Source organism: Triturus cristatus, chromosome 1_2 (genome assembly GCF_964204655.1).
Source record: "Triturus cristatus chromosome 1_2, aTriCri1.1, whole genome shotgun sequence".
NCBI lineage: Eukaryota > Metazoa > Chordata > Amphibia > Caudata > Salamandridae > Triturus > Triturus cristatus.
In genome coordinates this window covers 770,701,840-770,720,688 of record NC_140580.1, presented here as the reverse complement: position 1 = coordinate 770,720,688, position 18,849 = coordinate 770,701,840, and the positions used below count along the sequence as shown (strand labels likewise).

At 44.3% G+C, this 18,849-nt stretch overlaps 1 protein-coding gene across 4 annotated transcripts in view; it reads left to right on the top strand.

The window, feature by feature from the left end:
* Positions 1-18,849, top strand: part of MAPK8 (mitogen-activated protein kinase 8) — a 273,704-nt gene that overhangs the window by 114,192 nt on the left and 140,663 nt on the right. For all 4 annotated transcript variants that reach the window (XM_085608772.1, XM_085608770.1, XM_085608771.1 and 1 more), the window contains exon 6: positions 14,932-15,070. In XM_085608772.1, coding sequence (XP_085464898.1) covers positions 14,932-15,070 — 139 coding nt within the window. The remainder of the gene's footprint in view (positions 1-14,931; positions 15,071-18,849) is intronic.

Below are 18,849 nucleotides of genomic sequence, written 5' to 3'. Positions count from 1 at the left end.
ATCCCTATCTAGACGACTGGCTCTTAAAAAGTTCCACTCCGGCTCGACTCCAGAGTCATCTCTCGTTCTGCCTAAACCTTCTACACTCGTTGGGCCTTCAGGTCAACTACAGGAAGTCGATCCTCAATCCAACTCAGCGGATCCACTACCTGGGCGCCTCTCTAGACTCCGCAAGCGTGTGTCCTTCGGAGGAGAGGTTATCCTCCATGCTGCAAAAAAGCTGCACGCTTCTCAGCACGGAATATCCCACAGCCAGAAAAGTGTCATCTCTCCTGGGATCCATGGCCTCGTGCATCTACATTGTGCCCAACGCACGTCTGCACATGCGTCCTCTGCAACAAGACCTAGAGGATCAGTGGTCGCAGAGGTCCGACCGCTGGGAAGATCACATTACCCTTCATCAAGCCGCCAAGGATTCCATCCGGTGGTGGATGAAGCGCTCCCATCTGCTTCACGGCGTCCCTTTCCATCAGGCGCCTCCGACACAGACAGTGGTCACAGACTCCTCCATGCAGGGCTGGGGGGCTCATATGGGCCGGCTTCAAGTACAAGGTCTCTGGTCCGCTACCGAACAGAGCTATCACATCAACTTCTTGGAGCTCCGAGCAGTCCATCTCGCTCTCAAGTCCCTGTACCCATCCCTGCAGACCGACTATGTACAGGTTCAGACGGACAACACCACAACTATGTTCTATCTGAACAAGCAAGGAGGGACCAGATCACGGGTCCTGTCTCTGGAGGCCCAGTCAATCTGGAAATGGCTTCTGGCGAGAAACCTGACGATCGTCGCTGTTCACCTGCCAGGGACCCTGAACGTGCAGGCGGACGGCCTCAGCAGAGACTTCGTCGAAGCGCACGACTGGGTGCTCAACGAAGACGTCGCTCAAGACATCTTCCGCTTGTGGGGCATACCGGACATCGATCTGTTCGCAGACGCGGACAACAAGAAATGCCCCGTCTTCGCCTCCAGGTTCCCTCAACGGGGGTCGCAGGGGAACGCGCTTTTGATCAGCTGGTCGAGGACATTGCTTTACGCTTTTCCTCCTCTCCCTCTCATCCCGGCTGTGATTCAGAAGTTCTACAGGGCCAGAACTCGGATGATCCTAATAGCACCGGAGTGGCCCCGGCAGTGGTGGTACCCAGATCTACTCCAGCTGTCGGAGGTACCACAGAGGAGGTTGCCATGCCTGCCGAACTTGCTGACCAAGGACAAGGGGAGAGTGTTCCACCCCAATCTCCCCTCCCTCCGCTTGACGGCATGGCTCCTGAATTCATCCAGTACGGACATCTAGATCTTCCACCGGACTGTATGAGCATTCTTCGGGAGGCAAAGAGGCCCTCCACGAGGAAGTCGTATGGCTTTAAATGGAAAAGATTCTGCTTCTGGTGTAGAGATAACGCCCTTGATCCGATCCGGGGTCAAGAACAGGTTATTCTCCCCTACTTACTGTACTTGGCGAAGTCTGGGTTAAAGTACTCGTCCATCAGAGTACACTTAGCGGCTATTACAGCCTATAGGAAGTCTCCTACCCAGACCTCATTCTTTCAGATGCCAGTGGTAAAGGATTTCTTAGAAGGACTTAAGAAAGTTTACCCACCTGTAAGGTCTCCTTCCCCTTCCTGGGAGCTTAATATCGTTCTCTCTAAGCTGATGGGAGCTCCTTTTGAGCCGATTCATAAGGCCTCCTTGCAACATTTGACCTGGAAGGCTGCCTTCTTAGTAGCCATCACTTCGGCCCGTTGGGTTAGTGAAATTCAGGCCCTCTGCTGCAAGGAACCTTACACTGTGTTTCATGCTAATAGGGTGGTGCTCCGTACTCATCCGAGCTTCCTGCCCAAGGTGGTTTCGGACTTCCATATTAATCAGGTGATCACGTTGCCCACCTTCTTTCCTCAGCCGACCACTCCCCCGGAGAGAGCTCTACACTCTCTTGACCTCCGGAGGGTTTTGAAATTCTATCTAGCTAAGACCCTTACTCTTAGAAAGTCAGACAGGCTCTTTGTTAACTATGGGCCCACTAATACCGGGCTGGCTGCGGCCAAGAGGTTTATCTCTAGATGGATTGTCTCTTGTATAGCTTTGGCTTACCAACTGTCCCACAAAGTTCTACAGGGTAAACCTAGAGCACACTCTACTCGAGGGAAAGCTTCTACTGTAGCACTCCTTCGCAACGTTCCCATGTCTGAGATCTGTAAAGCGGCTACATGGCGCTCAGTCCATACTTTTACGCGCCATTACTGCCTAGATTCAGACGCGCAGGCCGACGCCCAGGTGGGGCAGGCTTCTCTGAGGAACCTGTTTGCATAACTGTAAATGCAAAATGTGTTTTGCTGTTTGTTTTTTAACTGTTGTTGCTCGTCCGCGAGACTTTGGGTATGGGCTTGCTACTCTATTCATAGATTATGACTATTGATGAGTATCCCCTGGATGAGAAGGATTAGTTACTTACCTGTAATCCTAGTTCTCATCCAGGGGTATACTCATCAAAGTCATAAGCGACCCACCCACCTCCCACCCACCTCCCCGGACGAGCAATGTTTTCTCTTTAAATAAGTAATGTATGGAAGACAGATCTACTCAGGTGCGGAGGCACCGCCAAAAAGAACTGGCCCAACTGCCACCTGTAGTGCATCATGGGAGCAGGGGGTCACAGGCAGGCCTTAAAGGCACTGTCCCCCTACTCTAATGCCTTAAAGGCAAGGTGTCAGTTTTCTTGGTTTCTTGATACTCTACTGCAGCCTACTGGCGAATGCCTACAATTACATGTTGCTTTATGGCAATAAAGCAGTGCTGTGTTATAATTTGCCTGATGCTTCCTTTTTTCCTTACGGGTTACGGGGGCACTACTATGCAAAAATATGTAATTTACAGCATTGCCATGTTTTGAACATTATTAGGCTGCATTTATATGTTTTCACATATGTATATATATATATGTATATATATGTATTTTCTATATGCTCCGGGATCCCGCACATGGGCGGGGATTATTCATAGATTATGACTTTGAGTATACCCCTGGATGAGAACTAGGATTACAGGTAAGTAACTAATCCTTATGTGCCTTCTCTTCATGATTCCTTTTGTATTGTCATAGTTCCCCACGCCAGCTTGCAGATGCGCCTGTTGCAACGAGTGCCTAGCTGCACAGTGGTCACAAGCAGAGGGTTACTTGGAGGATCTAGTGTTGATTTGGGCCCGCACCCATCGCTGTCTGCAGTAGTGGAACATTAACAGTCTGTTGCTAGGCCGGCTCTTTCTCGGCCCAGTACTGCAGTTGACCATCGCAAGAGACTCTTTTCCACACCAAATGGGGGCTACATTCACAGGACTTAACCATACAGGGCATGTGGAAATCCAGTTGGTTGGATGTCCACATCAACTACCTGGAGCTACTGGCCTTCCAGTTAGCACTCAAAGCATTTTTCAGCCACATTCAACACCAAATGGTCCACACAGACATGACTGCCATATATTACCACCAGAAGCAGGGTGGCCCACATTTGCCACAGTTCTCAGCTTTAGCTCATAGTATTTGACGGTTGACAATTCACTTCAAAGTCCATTTACTGGCGGAGTATGCCCATACTTCACCTTTAGGTTTTCACAACCTCAACCTCAATCCAAGGGTACTGCACTATGGATGAACTGATCAGGGTTATTTGCCTATGCTTTTCTGCCTTTACTAAACCTTCCATTCGTGGTTCGCAAGCTCTGCCCAACATCCCTCACTCGCATTCTAGTGGCACCCACGTAGGCCAGACAACTCTGGTTCATCACTCTACTCGACCTATCCCTAGTGCCCCATAAGAGGTTGGCCAGACATGACCAGAACCAGGACACAGTCATGCATCCCAACCCCAGGCAGCTCAACCTCGCGATTTGGTTCCTGAAGTCCTAGAATTTGGATTCCTTATCACCCTTTTAAGTGTATGTCCCTCCTCAAGGAGGTTCGCAGACCTACTACGCTAATGCCAAAAGACAATTGCCTTACCCACCCAGACTCCCCTCCACCCGTACGAAGGGGCCATCCATTGCTTTTCTATGCAACACTCCAATAGCTGACATACGTAAAGCTGTTACCTGGTCCACTCCACATACTTTCAACAGGAATTACTGTGTGGATATGTTGGTCAGGTTTTCCTATGTATGTACACTTTCCAGGCCTCTGCAACGTCTTCAGGCTATCCACTGCTCAGTGGAGAACGACTTTACAGTCCATGCAGAGCATCTGTATCTACAGCTAAGCATGCCACAAACTGAAAATTTTATCATATCAGTATCTGTTTGTCGCATGTAGTGCTGTAGATTCACATGCACCTTCCCTTCCTCCCAGGACACCTCTAGTTGATGCAGATATTTCTAACTCTTTACATTGACATCTCTTTCTGTTTCTTGTTGCACATACGCATTACCAGTAATAAGAGGAGTTTCTATACCCCGTGACTCAAAGGACTTCGCAGAAAAACAAGTTGCCCACGTTTGAACCCAACTGTAGATGGCAGGAGCATGCAAATCTATTGCACTACATGTCACAAACAGATGCTTACAGGGTAATTAACATTTTATTTTCTCTCCGCATGTACACATCTGTGTAAAAAAATAGTATTTTTGCCTGACAAAACATACTCAAATTGAGAAGCCACGAGGAAAAGAACAGTGTTCCCCCACAAAGTCCCAATCTGAGTAATTGCTTAACATCCTCTACTGATGGAGGAATGATGGAGGTAAAAAACAGATGTATTGCAAATTTAAGAATCTGTTAAAGGACAAAAGGTAGAGTGAAACCTAAAAAGAATGTGCTGCAGTAGAAATTTGTCTGTGGAGAAAAGAAAAGGATTAGCCCTATGGTTTGGGATCCATTTCATAGAGCTCGAAAGAGAAACGACTCACTATCTGTCATGCTGGGATATTCTTGTTCAGACTTAAAATGCCGCTCAGTTTTTCCACTTTTTGTAGCATGCCTATAGAGTCAATTTTGTTTCCTTTTTTTTTTCTTTCAGGGAAAATTTAACAAGCATTTACAATGCAATAGTCTTGGCATTGTTAAAGTTATTGGCATTGCTCATGACATTCATTTTGTTTATGTTTTTAAAACATTTAAAGAAACGGCATTGTTATTTACAATGTCAATAGCTTAATCACTCTCAAATGCGAGACCTATTACACACACACACACACACACGCACACGCACGCACACACACACGCAGTAGCCCACAGAGCCACCTACACACACGCAGTAGCCCACAGAGCCACCTACACACACGCAGTAGCCCACAGAGCCACCTACACACACGCAGTAGCCCACAGAGCCACCTACACACACGCAGTAGCCCACAGAGCCACCTACACACACGCAGTAGCCCACAGAGCCACCTACACACACGCAGTAGCCCACAGAGCCACCTACACACACGCAGTAGCCCACAGAGCCACCTACACACACGCAGTAGCCCACAGAGCCACCTACACACACGCAGTAGCCCACAGAGCCACCTACACACACGCAGTAGCCCACAGAGCCACCTACACACACGCAGTAGCCCACAGAGCCACCTACACACGCAGTAGCCCACTGACCTATTTACATTATGTGCGCTTTGTGATCTGCATGGTACATGTTCTTTGCTGCAGGCACATTAACCCTATGTGCTGACTTTCCAGGAGTCAAAATTTCCACTAGACAAAACTCCGATCTCTCTCTAGGAAGAACATTAAACACCAGAGTCATCATGACATTTTTATTGTTGCCGAAAATTGCTGGAGACCAGGAAGGAGGCAGCAAGCGCTTTTAAAACCTTAATTTACTTGCAAACATAATGTCTCCACCCAAAGTCAGTGCCCGGTCTCACCGGTTGCACTGCCCTAGAGCTGGCCCTTCTCAAGGGTCCTGTGACCTAAGTGACAGAGTCACTGTTGTTCTTGGCTGTGCTGCTTCATAGGCCTGCTAGCAAGACTGGAGGTGAACTTCAGTATGGATTGTGGTGGACAAACCTTGAAGGTTAACCCAGACTTGCCAGTGCTAGGGTCCACCTGCTGGTGCTAAGACACCAGCGCGTCTAAGGTCTTGCGAAGCCTTCTAAGGTCTAGCATGGGATTGTGCTCTCTCAGCAGAGTCGTCTGGTGGACTGGCTATTAAGGCTGAACCTGGTTCCCCAGTTCCAAATTCAGCAGCTCTGGCCATAGTGCCACATCGTCTCCCCCCACTGAACACCATACTGTCCCACTGAGAGAAACTCACACTGCCTTCAACTACAACCCAATTGCTGCCGGCTATAAACACCTGGATGAGGCTCAATTTAAATGACGCAATAGACAAGAGCAATATACGGCCTACAAAAATAAGTAACATCATCCTGGAAAAAGCAAACTCATAGGGGAATTCAACATTTAGCAAACCATGTGAAATGCAAGGAGGAACAACATTGTTACCTTAACGCTTTTACACTCACTATTCAGAAATCAGTGAGTGCTTTTGCCTGAAAGGGGCCTTGAATGGTCACATTTCAATGTCCATTGCTGATATCCTTACAAAACGTTAGCAGTTGGACGCAGAGCCGCAGTACACATTTTGTTTTCCAATCCACACCTTGCAGTACCTCCATGATTGGTGCACTAGTTGCAAGCCTCGGGAAAACAAAGACAAGAAAAAAAAAATAGTACTTCACTGGCAAACTCTGTAAAAGTGGCGCTAATGTGTTTGGGTGTGAATAAAATCAATCTGGCCAGTTTGCTACCACTGTCCTACTTTATTTATTTTTCATATTTTTAACCTTTTATTCCAGATGCTGCACCTTAGAATTAAAATACGACATTTCCAGCAAAAATGATTTTCTTTTTTGGATCCATTTCACAGGAGAGCAAATAAAAGAACGTAGAGGAAAGAGTGAGAACCCCATCTTGAAGTCAAGGATTTCAGTAACAGAAGAACTGCTAGACAGAAAGAGAGGGAGGAATGAAAGAGTGTGGGGGGGGGCCCTGAAGCGGCAGAGCAGAAGCGGACACTGTATTTTTCTTCTGTAAGTAAGAAGGAAAAGACAGAGTCCTGTTATTTCTCTGCCGCCCGTGAACCATGTGAAATGCAAGCAGGAACAACATTGTTATCTTGACGCTTTTACAGTCACTATTCAGAAATCAGTAAGTGCTTTTGCCTGAAAGGGGCCTTGAATGGTCCCATTTCAATGGCCATTGCTGATATCCTTACAAAACGTTAGCAGTATGGTAAAAAGACCACATCCCTGGACGCAGAGCCGCAGTACACATTTTGTTTTCCAATCCACACCTTGCAGTACCTCCAGGATTTGTCCACTAGTTGCAAGCCCAGGGAAAACAAAGACAAGAAAACAAAAATAGTGCTTCACTGGCAAAACTCTGTAAAAGTGGCGCTTAGTTGTGGAGTAGATATAGCTCCTGCCTCTTGTAGGGGGCGTTACTATATACAGGCGCTACTAATGTTAACCCCTAAAACGGGAAGGCCGTTGAGAGCGCGTTATGAATGAGAGGTCTCCCGCACAAAAGAGGTGCCCCTATCGAAAGCTAGACCTATGCAGAAAGCTTGGGCCAGTGAGGAAAGTAAACCTGTGCTCGAGAGGATTCCAGCGCCGAAGAGATGTCTGTAAGCGAAAGGTAGATGGGAACGGAAGAATGATTTCCAGCGCAGAGATAATCCCCTGTGAGGGGCAAGGATGGAAGAGATGGCTGTAAGGGAATGTTATTGGTATGGAAGACTGGATACCACCAAGGAACAAAGTGCATGAGGGAAAGGTAAATTGGTATGGAGGAAAGGTTTGCAGCCCAATAAAGATGGCCCCAAGAGTGAAGTAAACATGTGGAAATGCAAGCAGGAACAACATTGTTACGTTAACCTTAACGCTTTTACTCACTATTCAGAAATCAGTGAGTGCTTTTACCTGAAAGGAGCCAGGAAACGCCGGACTTGAAACGCCGATCGAGGAAACGCCGAGATCAGCCTTGCAGCAAGAAAGAGGCGACCCCACGTCCCGCTCCGTAAAGACCGCGCATAAAATGGCCGAACCTTCCGATGTAAAAAAAAAAAATTAAAAAAAAACACGCCCACCACGTGTAAAAGGGGCAGGGACTACGAAAAAGAGAAAGAAACATAAAAACACGCCCGAATCCGAAAAAGGCGGGGCTTGTTTGGAGAGACAAAGCTCTTCTCCAATGGCTGACCAGCATTTAAGAGGCCAGCCAATGGAGAAGAGGGGCGGGTTCAAGCCCCTTTTCTGAAAAACATTAAATCTCGGAGCGAGACTGCGCAAGCGCAGCCTACGCAGCCGAGACCTAAAAAGAAGCTTTTGGCATTTATTGTGCACACAAAGTCAGTAAGTGATTCATACACTCAGTAAAGAAGTCTGATAACTATTTACTAAAAAAAGCACAGATTTTTACTTAAATTTAGATTCAAAGGTAATCTGAATAAGGTTAGTACTTTTGGAGAGAGGAATTTTTACATGTTTCAAAAGTTCACAATTTCTGGAGTGGTAATCTTATCTTATAGAGAAAAACATATACTGCATTTGGGCACTTGTCAGCAACTTACGGGACTCTTCTGGACTTAGTATGAGTATGGGGCAATGTCCAAGGCAGCACCAACAGGTCACGTTGGGCGGTCTAGTCAAAAAGAGTTTGGGATGGGGGGTGGGGGGGATTGGGTGGGGGCAGTCGGGTGGAACACGCAGGGGGTCTCAGTCCTTGAGCTGCTTTACTAGTTTTGACCAGTGCCCAGTAAATACCTTAAGATGGCTTTCCTGCTCACTTGTAATATTCAGCAATGGAACTAGACATTACAGGGCCATATCTGCTCATTGCATTCTTTATGCCTGGATCTCATTGGCGCATGTAATCTCCTTTAACCTGTGTTGAATTAACTTAGAATGTTGGACTGGGTAAGGTTACTAATGACCTTGCAGCTGAAACCTACTGCCAGAGACTGGATGGCGGTGTTGGACCTGCAGGATGCTTGTATCTATATCCATATCCTGTTCCTGCAGGCGCTACCTGTGGTCCACAGTTGACCAGCATAATTCTCAGTTCTCTGTGCTCTCTTTTGGCCTCACCAGTGATCCTCTGGGTTTACGAACGCGAAGGTGGTGGTTTGAGCCCATCTTCGGAGGTTGGGGTATCAGTCTTCCCTTACCTGGCCCCAAGCATTCATCAACCACTTTCAGGCTACAACGAACCTCATAACCTTGTTGGAGTTCACTATGAATGTGCTGAATTTTACACCTAACTCCTTTTCAGACGCTCCTTTTCATCAGGTTAACTGGATACAGTGTGGTTTTGTGTCCAGAGTGGAGAGTTCTGGACATTGGGATATGGTCCTGATGTTTTCGTCCTCTACCCTGAATCTCTCAGTACCTGCGAGCTACATTCTTCCTAGATAAATTGGTGTTGAGGACTCAAGCTTCCCTTCTGCTGAAAATGGTCACAGCATTTCATGTCAGGCAAGCTATCACTCTCCCGTCATTCTTTTCACAACCTCTTCCCTATAACAAAGAAGATAAATGTCATTGTTTGGACTGCAAAACAGTACTAAGCTTTTATTTGTATTGCACCAATAAACAATGGGGGGGGGGGGGGGGCGATCAACTTTGTGGGTTACTCCTTGGCAAAGAGCAGTGCAGAAGAAGACCATCTCCCGATGGATTGTTCCATGTATAAAGATGTGCTAACACTGGTGAAAAAACAGCCTACAGAGAGCTTTTGGGCTCATATCACCAGAGCTAAGGCTGCTACTACTGCAGTAGCATCCAGAGTACCTTTCTTGGACATTCGTGAGGGGCTACGTGGGCATCTGCTCATACGTTCACAAAGCACTACAGCCTTGACAGGTCCAGTGGAAAGGGTATTTTGGCAGCTCGGCCTGACGGGACTATTTGATCTCAGCCAGTTCACAAACCAACCATGTGGGGAGGTACTGCTACAGCTACGGTATCTATTCATAGGTGAAGAATCTGCAGTTAGAATTGTTCAGCAGAAAAGCATGATACTTCCTTTCGGTAACAATCTTTCTGGTGATACTCGATCTAACCGAAGGTTCATCACTGTCCCTCCAGCCTCCTCGTTCTGTGAACTAGTCTCTTCCATATTTAAAAGGTCCCAATCTAGCCATCTGCTCACACGTCAAGTCAATTTGCTGATTGGTTCTGTGTCTCAGAGTGCAGACAGCCTAAGAAAGCAACTGATGTCAGCCCACATTGGTGCCACTTAATTTCTTGAACGGAGTGATGTTGGCGCACAGCTGCACGGCACCATCAACCGATTCACAAGAGTGCTGCTTTAAAATTTCCAGATCAAGTCTTAACGCCTGGGAAATATTCACAAGGTGAGGATTCTGCAGTTAGAGAATATACCCGAAAGACTGTTACCAGAGGTAAGTGACTTGTTTGTCTCTACTCTGCCTTAGGGGGGGGTCCCCACCTCCAGTCACATATACAGTGGGAGGCCATCGGCCAGAAGTCTCGTAGCACCCAGTTTTCTCCAGCAGTGCATCTCCTGCACGTGTCAGCCCTATCTTCGCCCATGGTCTGCCTTCGCTGTGACCTGCGGTCACTCCTCCTGACTCCGTGTGTGTGTGTGCGCCTGCTGCTGGGCCTTTTCTTCACTCCAGTGGCACCAATCTGTTTGCCACTAGAACATTGGACAGGAACCTCACCACAGAGGTCCCTGGCCCATGCCTCAACACATTACGCCAAAGCATGAAATCAGTGGAAGGAGCTCTGGGCTGGAGCGACATCCTGCTCACTGCTAGGATCCTCCACTATCCCTATTTAGAAGCTGCCATTGGTTGGAATGGTATGTTAATTGATTGTTTACAGCTAGCAATGAGGATGCTACAGTGCAGACGGAAAAGTTACTGGTTCCAGTTTTGCATGGTTGGTGCCTTTATTGAAGTCCTAATCGACCCTCTCACTTTTCTGTCCATTTATGTACTGTTATAGGAGTCTAGTCAAGCCTGTGTACTGTGGAGCACCTGCCTTTTTAAAGGTCTGATGGATATGAAAGCGTCTGGGTTCTTAAAGGAGCAGTAAATGTGTTTGCAGCTATCCAGAATTGCTTCCACCCGCCAGCATTTTACATAATTGTTTTAGTTATTGCTCATGGTCTCCCTAGGCCTCAAAGTTGTGCTGTATTGTTATTTTAAGTATTTTTATAGTAGTTGGAAAACATAGCCTGGTAAGAAAAAGAAAATGTGGCCTCGCCTTTCTTGTTTTTTGATATTCTGCATTTGCTAATGTCAATTATCACTATTTATAATTACATTTTTAAATTTAAAATGTCTTCTGGAGACCCGACAAGCATGCAGAGATTATTATTTAGATTTCAGTAAAGAGACCTACGCCTACAATGCAGATCTGTGAATGTGGGTTTTGGTAAGCAGTGTGCTGTTCTGCTCAGATGCTAATGATAGAGAAATGCATAAACGTGCCAACATTTATACATCAAATTATGTGATTAGGTACCTTTGTTTTCCTATTTAGCTTCTCCCGTTGTGACAGTCTTTTTAGAGATTATAGCATTTAAAATCTCATTCTATTGCTTTTAGGGTTTGACTGGCATCTTGCTCAATGATAGAGAAATGCATAAACCTGCCAACATTTATACATCAAAATGTGATTAGGTACCTTTGTTTTCCTATTTAGCTTCTCCCGTTGTGACAGTCTTTTTAGAGATTATAGCATTTAAAATCTCATTCTATTGCTTTTAAGGTTTGACTGGCATCTTGCTCATTGCTGGTCTTGTCACCCTTTCTCACTGGCCTGCTGCATATTTATGTCACCTCAGGCAATGCTGCATTTGAAACCCTCCCAAGTGTATCAAGGGTCAGTTTTGACAAATTACAAGGGGCTGAGAGAACTAAAGAAACTTCACACCTAGCGCTTTGTGATCCCTCCCATGGTAGTGTCACAGAAGGAAAACCTAATGATTAACCTAATGATGGAAATACGATTCCATCAACCTTGTCATCTTCGGTAATTTCTATCATATCAGTAAGCATGGTAGCTAGCTCTCATATCCTCCTACCCTCCTTTAGTAATACGAGTCTGTCCTTATGCAGACAGACAATATGAAGATCAAAAAGTCTGGCAGTGTCCAATTTTATTATATATTGTGTTTACATCCTATTAAAATCAATTGGGGGTGTTTCTTAGCCCCAGATGGTGCTATCACTCCGTACTTTACTTCCTGTATTGTATTTCCATTAGATATTGTTTTCAAATCCTATTTGTTTTGACCTGCAATTAAAAGTCCTGTTCTTCATTTAAGATACAATAGTGTTTGTATACTGAACTTTAATATTATTACCACTGCCGTGCTGCAGAGAACAAACCGTTCACCACATTAGCTCAGTAGTCCATTGGATGTAATCTGTTCATCCAAAGCATTGATTGACAAATCAAATCAGCAGGGTATTTTTTTGTTCTTTTTAATGTGAGGACATAAGGAAAGAGTTTCCTTTGCCTCTCAACTATATATTCTTTTTTGAATCATTGTGATGCACAGTGTTCCGACATTACTGTGATTGAAAGTGAAACTAGTCAGCTCTACTAGGTGCCACTTGTTTCACTTTGCTGCTCAGGTAGCAATATCCCCTTTCCAACTGTTCCTTCCTTTCCTTAGTGGTTCCCTGCATGCAGATAGTCTCAGGAATGCAACCCCTCTAGCAGGGATCCACCCAATCAACATCAGGGTGAGCGTTCACCCATCCCCTAAAACAAAAAAGAGAATGCTTACCCTACTAGGCACCATAGAATTATGATTTTAAACTAAAAAAAAAAAGTGGGGGCCCATCCTGGGGTCGCTCCAACAGTCTTTCTACCCATGTGTGCAGATTGGGGTTTTAACCAAGGGAGACAGAAAACTCACAAGGCACCAGGGTAAATAATAAAAAGGGAAGGGTGTGGCGGCTAACCCGGGAATTGGACCACGCTTCCCCACCCCATAATGAGCCTGTCTTTCTGCCCCCACCCCCCTCCCGGTGGCAAATTGCAGCTATTTTTTGCCCTCTGTCTGCCCATCAGTGGGGCAGAAAGCCCCTCTAGACACCAGGGGAAATGCGTGCTTTATAAAGGTGGTAGGATGGCTCATCCTAGCATTGGGCCGTTTCTCCTACGCCGTAACAGGGCTAACAGTTTGTCTACCCCCATGGACACAGATTGGGGGTGGATGGGTTACCACCAATCTGCCTCCCCACTGGGGCATAAAGCCAATCTATGCACCAGGGGGAAAATGATGGTTAAAAAACAGGCAAGGCGCCCTACCCTTCCATTGGGCCGTGCTCTATTCCAAAACAGCGACTACAGTTTTTCTGCCTCACTCTGGGTCAGATTGGAGTGGTTTACCCCCAGTCTTCCGCATGGGAGTTGGAGGCAAAAAGTCCACTAGCCACAAAGGATATTATTTGAAGAAAAAATCCCAAAATACCAAAACAGCATGTGGGTGGCCCGTCCGGCAATTGGCTGTACTCCTACTTCATAACTGTCCAGCATCCTTTCTGCAACCTCAGAACATGACAACCCTAATTTCCCCATGGAAATTGTACAAACAGATCTACGCTTTTGCTGTTATCTGAGGCATGCCCAAAGAGAGACACAAGAAATACTCAAATTGGCATTTCAAACTTTTATTGAAGCAGTTGGATTCTTGTGTAAAATGCATGTGCTGCAATGATTACTAGAAGGAAATGGAGCAGGGTAACCAGCAATTATTACAAGAATGGTGAAAAAGTCCAATAATTCAACCATTGCAATTATTGCATTGATTATATGAATACATTAAATTGCACTCCTACCTAGCACTACCTATCCTTGAGAGCATAGGGTGTTTGGGGTTCTGGTTGGAATGGTATAATTCTCCATTTACCTGTGTGCATGTTTCATCTGAAAGCCAGTCTGGCGTAGAACAGGCCACCGTCCCTCGCAGGCTAGTGATAAGATCCAGCTGGGCTGGAATTCAGGTACGGGGTGACCGCGACAATCCATAGAAATGCTCCTCTGCTGATCAAAGGCTTAGGGCAGTTCATATAATGAAATCTGAACCCTTTCACACTCTGCCCGAGTCCAGCTCTGGCTAACATTGTTGATTCTACCAATTCAGAGCGGTCTCTGAACAGACAACAATATGAAACGGCACAGTGTACTTGGACAAAATGTACAATGGTATTCTAATGTGCCTGTAAAGAAATGCATTTGTAAGCAAAACATTTCTGAGTACACTATGTTAGGCAAGCACGCATCAAAATGTGCGAAGCCATCGTCTAAAAAGATGTCCAGTTTAAACGTGAACGTGTAAAAAATGGGAGCATTTGTACAAGGGTCCTGTTAACCTCACGACAACACTACAATCCTATTTGTATCTGATTCTAGCCTGCCTTTGAGTGTTGGGTTGGAATGGTATAGCCTTTGTGCGTTTAGGAGAAAGGGTAGTATTGCTTCAGTAATAAGCAAATGTTCTTATTGTTTAAATTTACTTTTGGTTAGCTCACAAACTGTAGGCGGTCTGTCACTGCGGCACTCTCAAAAAGCCTGGTTGTATACAAGTGGCAGTTCGGTTCTTTTAATATGATCCTGCTGCCAATCTGCTGCTGTTTCATTTTTTTCCCTTTAAGAGGGCAGATGTAAAAAAAGAAAAAAAAAGGCTTAAGTAGTCAAGCTGGTGCCATTTACAATTTGGTTAATTTTAAAAAGGAAGTTATACATTAGACTGGAGAGAGAGATTTTTGGGAAATAATTTTCTCTTTAGAAAAAGAATTCTGGATAGCACGCCTAGGCTTCGATATTCTGGTGTTTATGAAACTAATGAAGATGATCCTTAAGGCAAACTAGAATTAAAGCAAGTATTTTTTTTTTTTAATTCCTAACGTTGCTTTTCCAAAGGGGTATTTGACTCTTGTGTGTTGTTTCTTTAGCTATATAGTGATGGAACTCATGGATGCCAACCTCTGCCAAGTCATTCAGATGGAGCTAGACCATGAGCGGATGTCGTACCTTCTCTATCAGATGCTCTGTGGAATTAAACACCTCCATTCTGCTGGGATCATTCATCGGGTTAGTATGACTTTCAGATGCGAATTGTCTGGGATGTTTACCATAACTTTTCTTCTTGGCTTTTCTTTAAGAGGGAGCTCTTCCTTGCTGCATATGGTAGTTTTAACACATTGTGTAGTAGGGTATCATATTTACACCCACCCATCGAGGTGGCTTCCCTATTAAAGTTAAGTCATTGTTTGGATCATGAATTTATAGCACCATCACATACTGTGTTTTCCTGCCTTCTAGTGGTAGGTACTAGACTTGTGACTAGTTTAGTTTTTGGAATACTATTGGCATCTATGTAATGAGGCGCTCTCATTGGTTTGATGAGTAATCTACAGTAGTTAAAAAGACTTTTCTCTTTGAACTAATATAAAGAATTATACCACATAGAAGTCACTTATTCCATTCATCCAGTTGCACACTCTCATACTCAACTATAACCGCTCCATATGAAATGTTGGAAAATTATCAGTAGAAAAATTCTTTCTTTAGTAAAAAACATCAATTGATGTTTATTGACATATTAAAAAATCCCATTATAATAGTAAATCAAATAGAACAATCACAAATCAATAGGTATGGATCAGACCTAAAACATAAAGACAAATAAAGATATTATATAAAAAAAGTTATAAAATATAACTTTTAGTTCATGTAGAAATGACAATCAAACATTTAGACATTTATACAGTAGGAGGAACAATGACAGACACCAAAATTGTGTCTCGGATGTGCAAATTTGTAATTTCGGTAAACAGAAACAATCTGGTGACAGAAACATTTTGTAAATTGGATATATCGTATGATGGGTGTCTCCTTGATTAATCATATCAGTGTGACGATTGAGGAATGATCTTTCTTTCGATTATGGTGTTCCCAATGGTATGTTGGAAACTTTTAGATTACATTACAAGTAATTATGTTGATTTTAGGTTTATAATGTCCTAATAGTGATGTTTTGATCAAATTGGAATTTTTCTTCTTGTTGTACTGAAAAGTATGTATATATATTGTTTCTGCTTTGTTTTGCTTTTAATGTTTATATTATGTTTTGTGTTTAGGAATGATTACTAAAGCTGTTTAACGGGGGACAAATATTGCCAGTCCTGAGGAAGGTGGTTTTTATTATTTTATACCACCGAAACGCGTCGACGCATATGTTGTTGGGTGGAATTTGTTTTGGAACAGAACCCTAAGAGACTAGGGTGCATTGTCACCAGATTGTTTCTGTTTACCGAAATTACAAATTTGCACATCCGAGACACAATTTTGGTGTCTCATTGTTCCTCCTACTGTATAAATGTCTAAATGTTTGATTGTCATTTCTACATGAACTAAAAGTTATATTTTATAACTTTTTTTTATATAATATCTTTATTTGTCTTTCACCCTTATGCATCAACCCAAAATCCAGTCTGTAAAATACCGATTCGGTAATAGCTCCCGGTATTAAGGAAAAAATACCCAATCCCAATGCATCAACCCAAAAGCAGAAATCGCTATTTAAGGAATCCTTAAATAGCGATTCTTTAAATAGGGATTCCTTAAATACCGATTCCTTAAATAGCGATTGCATTTAAGGAATCCCAAAGTGAGATTCCTTAAATGCAATGCATCAAAGTTAAAAAATTAGCGATTTTGCTAATAGGGGGAGCAAATTACCATGAAGATGAACTGCATGGTAATTTGCAAAAACTTTGAAAAATGCACTTTTGTGCATTTTTCAAAGTTTCATGTTGCGCACACACATGCCCTTAGAGCATGTGTGTGTGCAACATATGTGCACATATCATTTTCAGGGGTGCAACAGGGTGTCCTTTTGACACCCTGGCACCCTTGAAAGTGCTCCCGCTATTAGCGATTCGGTAATACCGAATCGCTAATACAGACTGGCTTTACATTCATTCCTATGGGCCTCCAAGCCCATAGGAATGAATGGGTAGGTATTCCTTATTACCGATTCGGTATTACCGATTCGGTAATAAGGAATATTAAGGAATCGCTATTTGAATAGCGATTCCTACATGCATAGCCTTTTGCTATTCCTTATTAGCGATTCCTTATTTTTCGCTAATAAGGAATCGCAAATGGCATTGTTGATGCATAGGCCCCTTTATGTTTTAGGTCTGATCCATACCTATTGATTTGTGATTGTTCTATTTGATTTACTATTATAATGGGATTTTTTAATATGTCAATAAACTTCAATTGATGTTTTTTACTAACGAAAGAATTTTTCTACTGATAATTTTCCAACATTTCATATGGAGTGGTTATAATTGAGTATGAGAGTGTGCAACTGGATGAATGGAATACGTGACTTCTATGTGGTATAATTCTTTATATTAGTTCAAAGAGAAAAGTCTTTTTAACTACATAGTTACCGGTGCTCTATCCCTTTGGACTTTATTGAGCCACTCTCCTTCTTTTGCAAGGGTAATCTACAGTGCCAAACACCTCAGCTCAATCCAGCAATTTTGTCCATTATCTGGCATTGTCAGTAACAGAAGACTTGAAAATGGCATTGGAAAGCAGAGCACATGGTCAAACATTTGCAGGTGCTCTCGGTCTCACAAAGCTGTTATTTCATATGGACTGTTTTATAGCCTCCAATTACCTATGGAAATTAGACTATAGAGAAGACTGTTTAAATGTCTCAGTCCGTGTTTAACATGGATTGACAAACAGAGAATTTGCCACTGTTTACCTCATGATCAAGACAAAGGCTTTCATACAGCCTGTTGGGAAGGTTTATGTTTGTACGCAACATGTTATTGGCTCACTTCCTTAGGCTTACAATATGTGATGCTTTCATGATATCCCTTTCTCTGAAATAGACTTCTAGCCACATATTCTCACCTTTTGAATATTCCAAAGGTGTCAAACTGGATCCGGAATTTCTTTTGTAGTGCCTCAGCACGCCGGAAGGTGGCGCCATGCGGCACCACACTGATGCCGTTCCACTCCGGAAATGACATGCCTGGCCTCTAAAGTGCCACTCCCTCACGCTGACATCCATTTATTTATTTTTGTACCTCTAGATGCAGGTCCTGAGCTCGCTCGTAACAGCCTACATTTTCAGATATTTTTCAAAATTTTGTAGTGTACAAGTGATGTCACCCCCATAAGACGATAGATTTTATACCCTGTAAAGACTGTTGCAAACCGATGTCTGTGACAGATCCCCACCAGGTATGCCTGCGGTGTCTGGGCTCGGGCCACAAGATCTGCGGGGACCGCACGTCGAACACGAAGGCCATCAAGGAATGCGAGGCAAACTTTGTGGCCAAGTACAAGAAGACACCATGCCAGGACCGCTCTCAGTCCCTCTTCAAGTCCAAAGGTCGTACCTGCTCCCAAAGTCCACAGGGCTACTCTTGAGGCCGATCTTTGCCGTTGTCCAAATTCTCTAGTAAGCATAAGAACAATAAGCAGTTGAAGCGGAGTTCCGCTCCTTTGTGCCATTCCCACTCCCAGGACTAAACGCGTGGGTGGCGCATATGGTCCCAATCCGGCTCCTGAAGTCAGCAGACTTTGAAGCTGATTCCGCAGCTGCTTCTGACACAACTCTAGTTTCCGTGGCTTTCAGCCATGCCACACTAAATTGAAGAGTTTTTCTTAGCCATGCTCCGGCCCTATGGTTATTTATGGCTCCCTTAGGTGTGTGCCTCCAGGCCTTGCAGAGCTGAGAGGCCTACCGCCTGGATTACCACCGGCGGGTCGCCCTCAGCTCCTCTGTGTCAAATCGGTTCCCAGCTGCAGAACCCGCGCTGCCCTCTGTGCCCCTACCC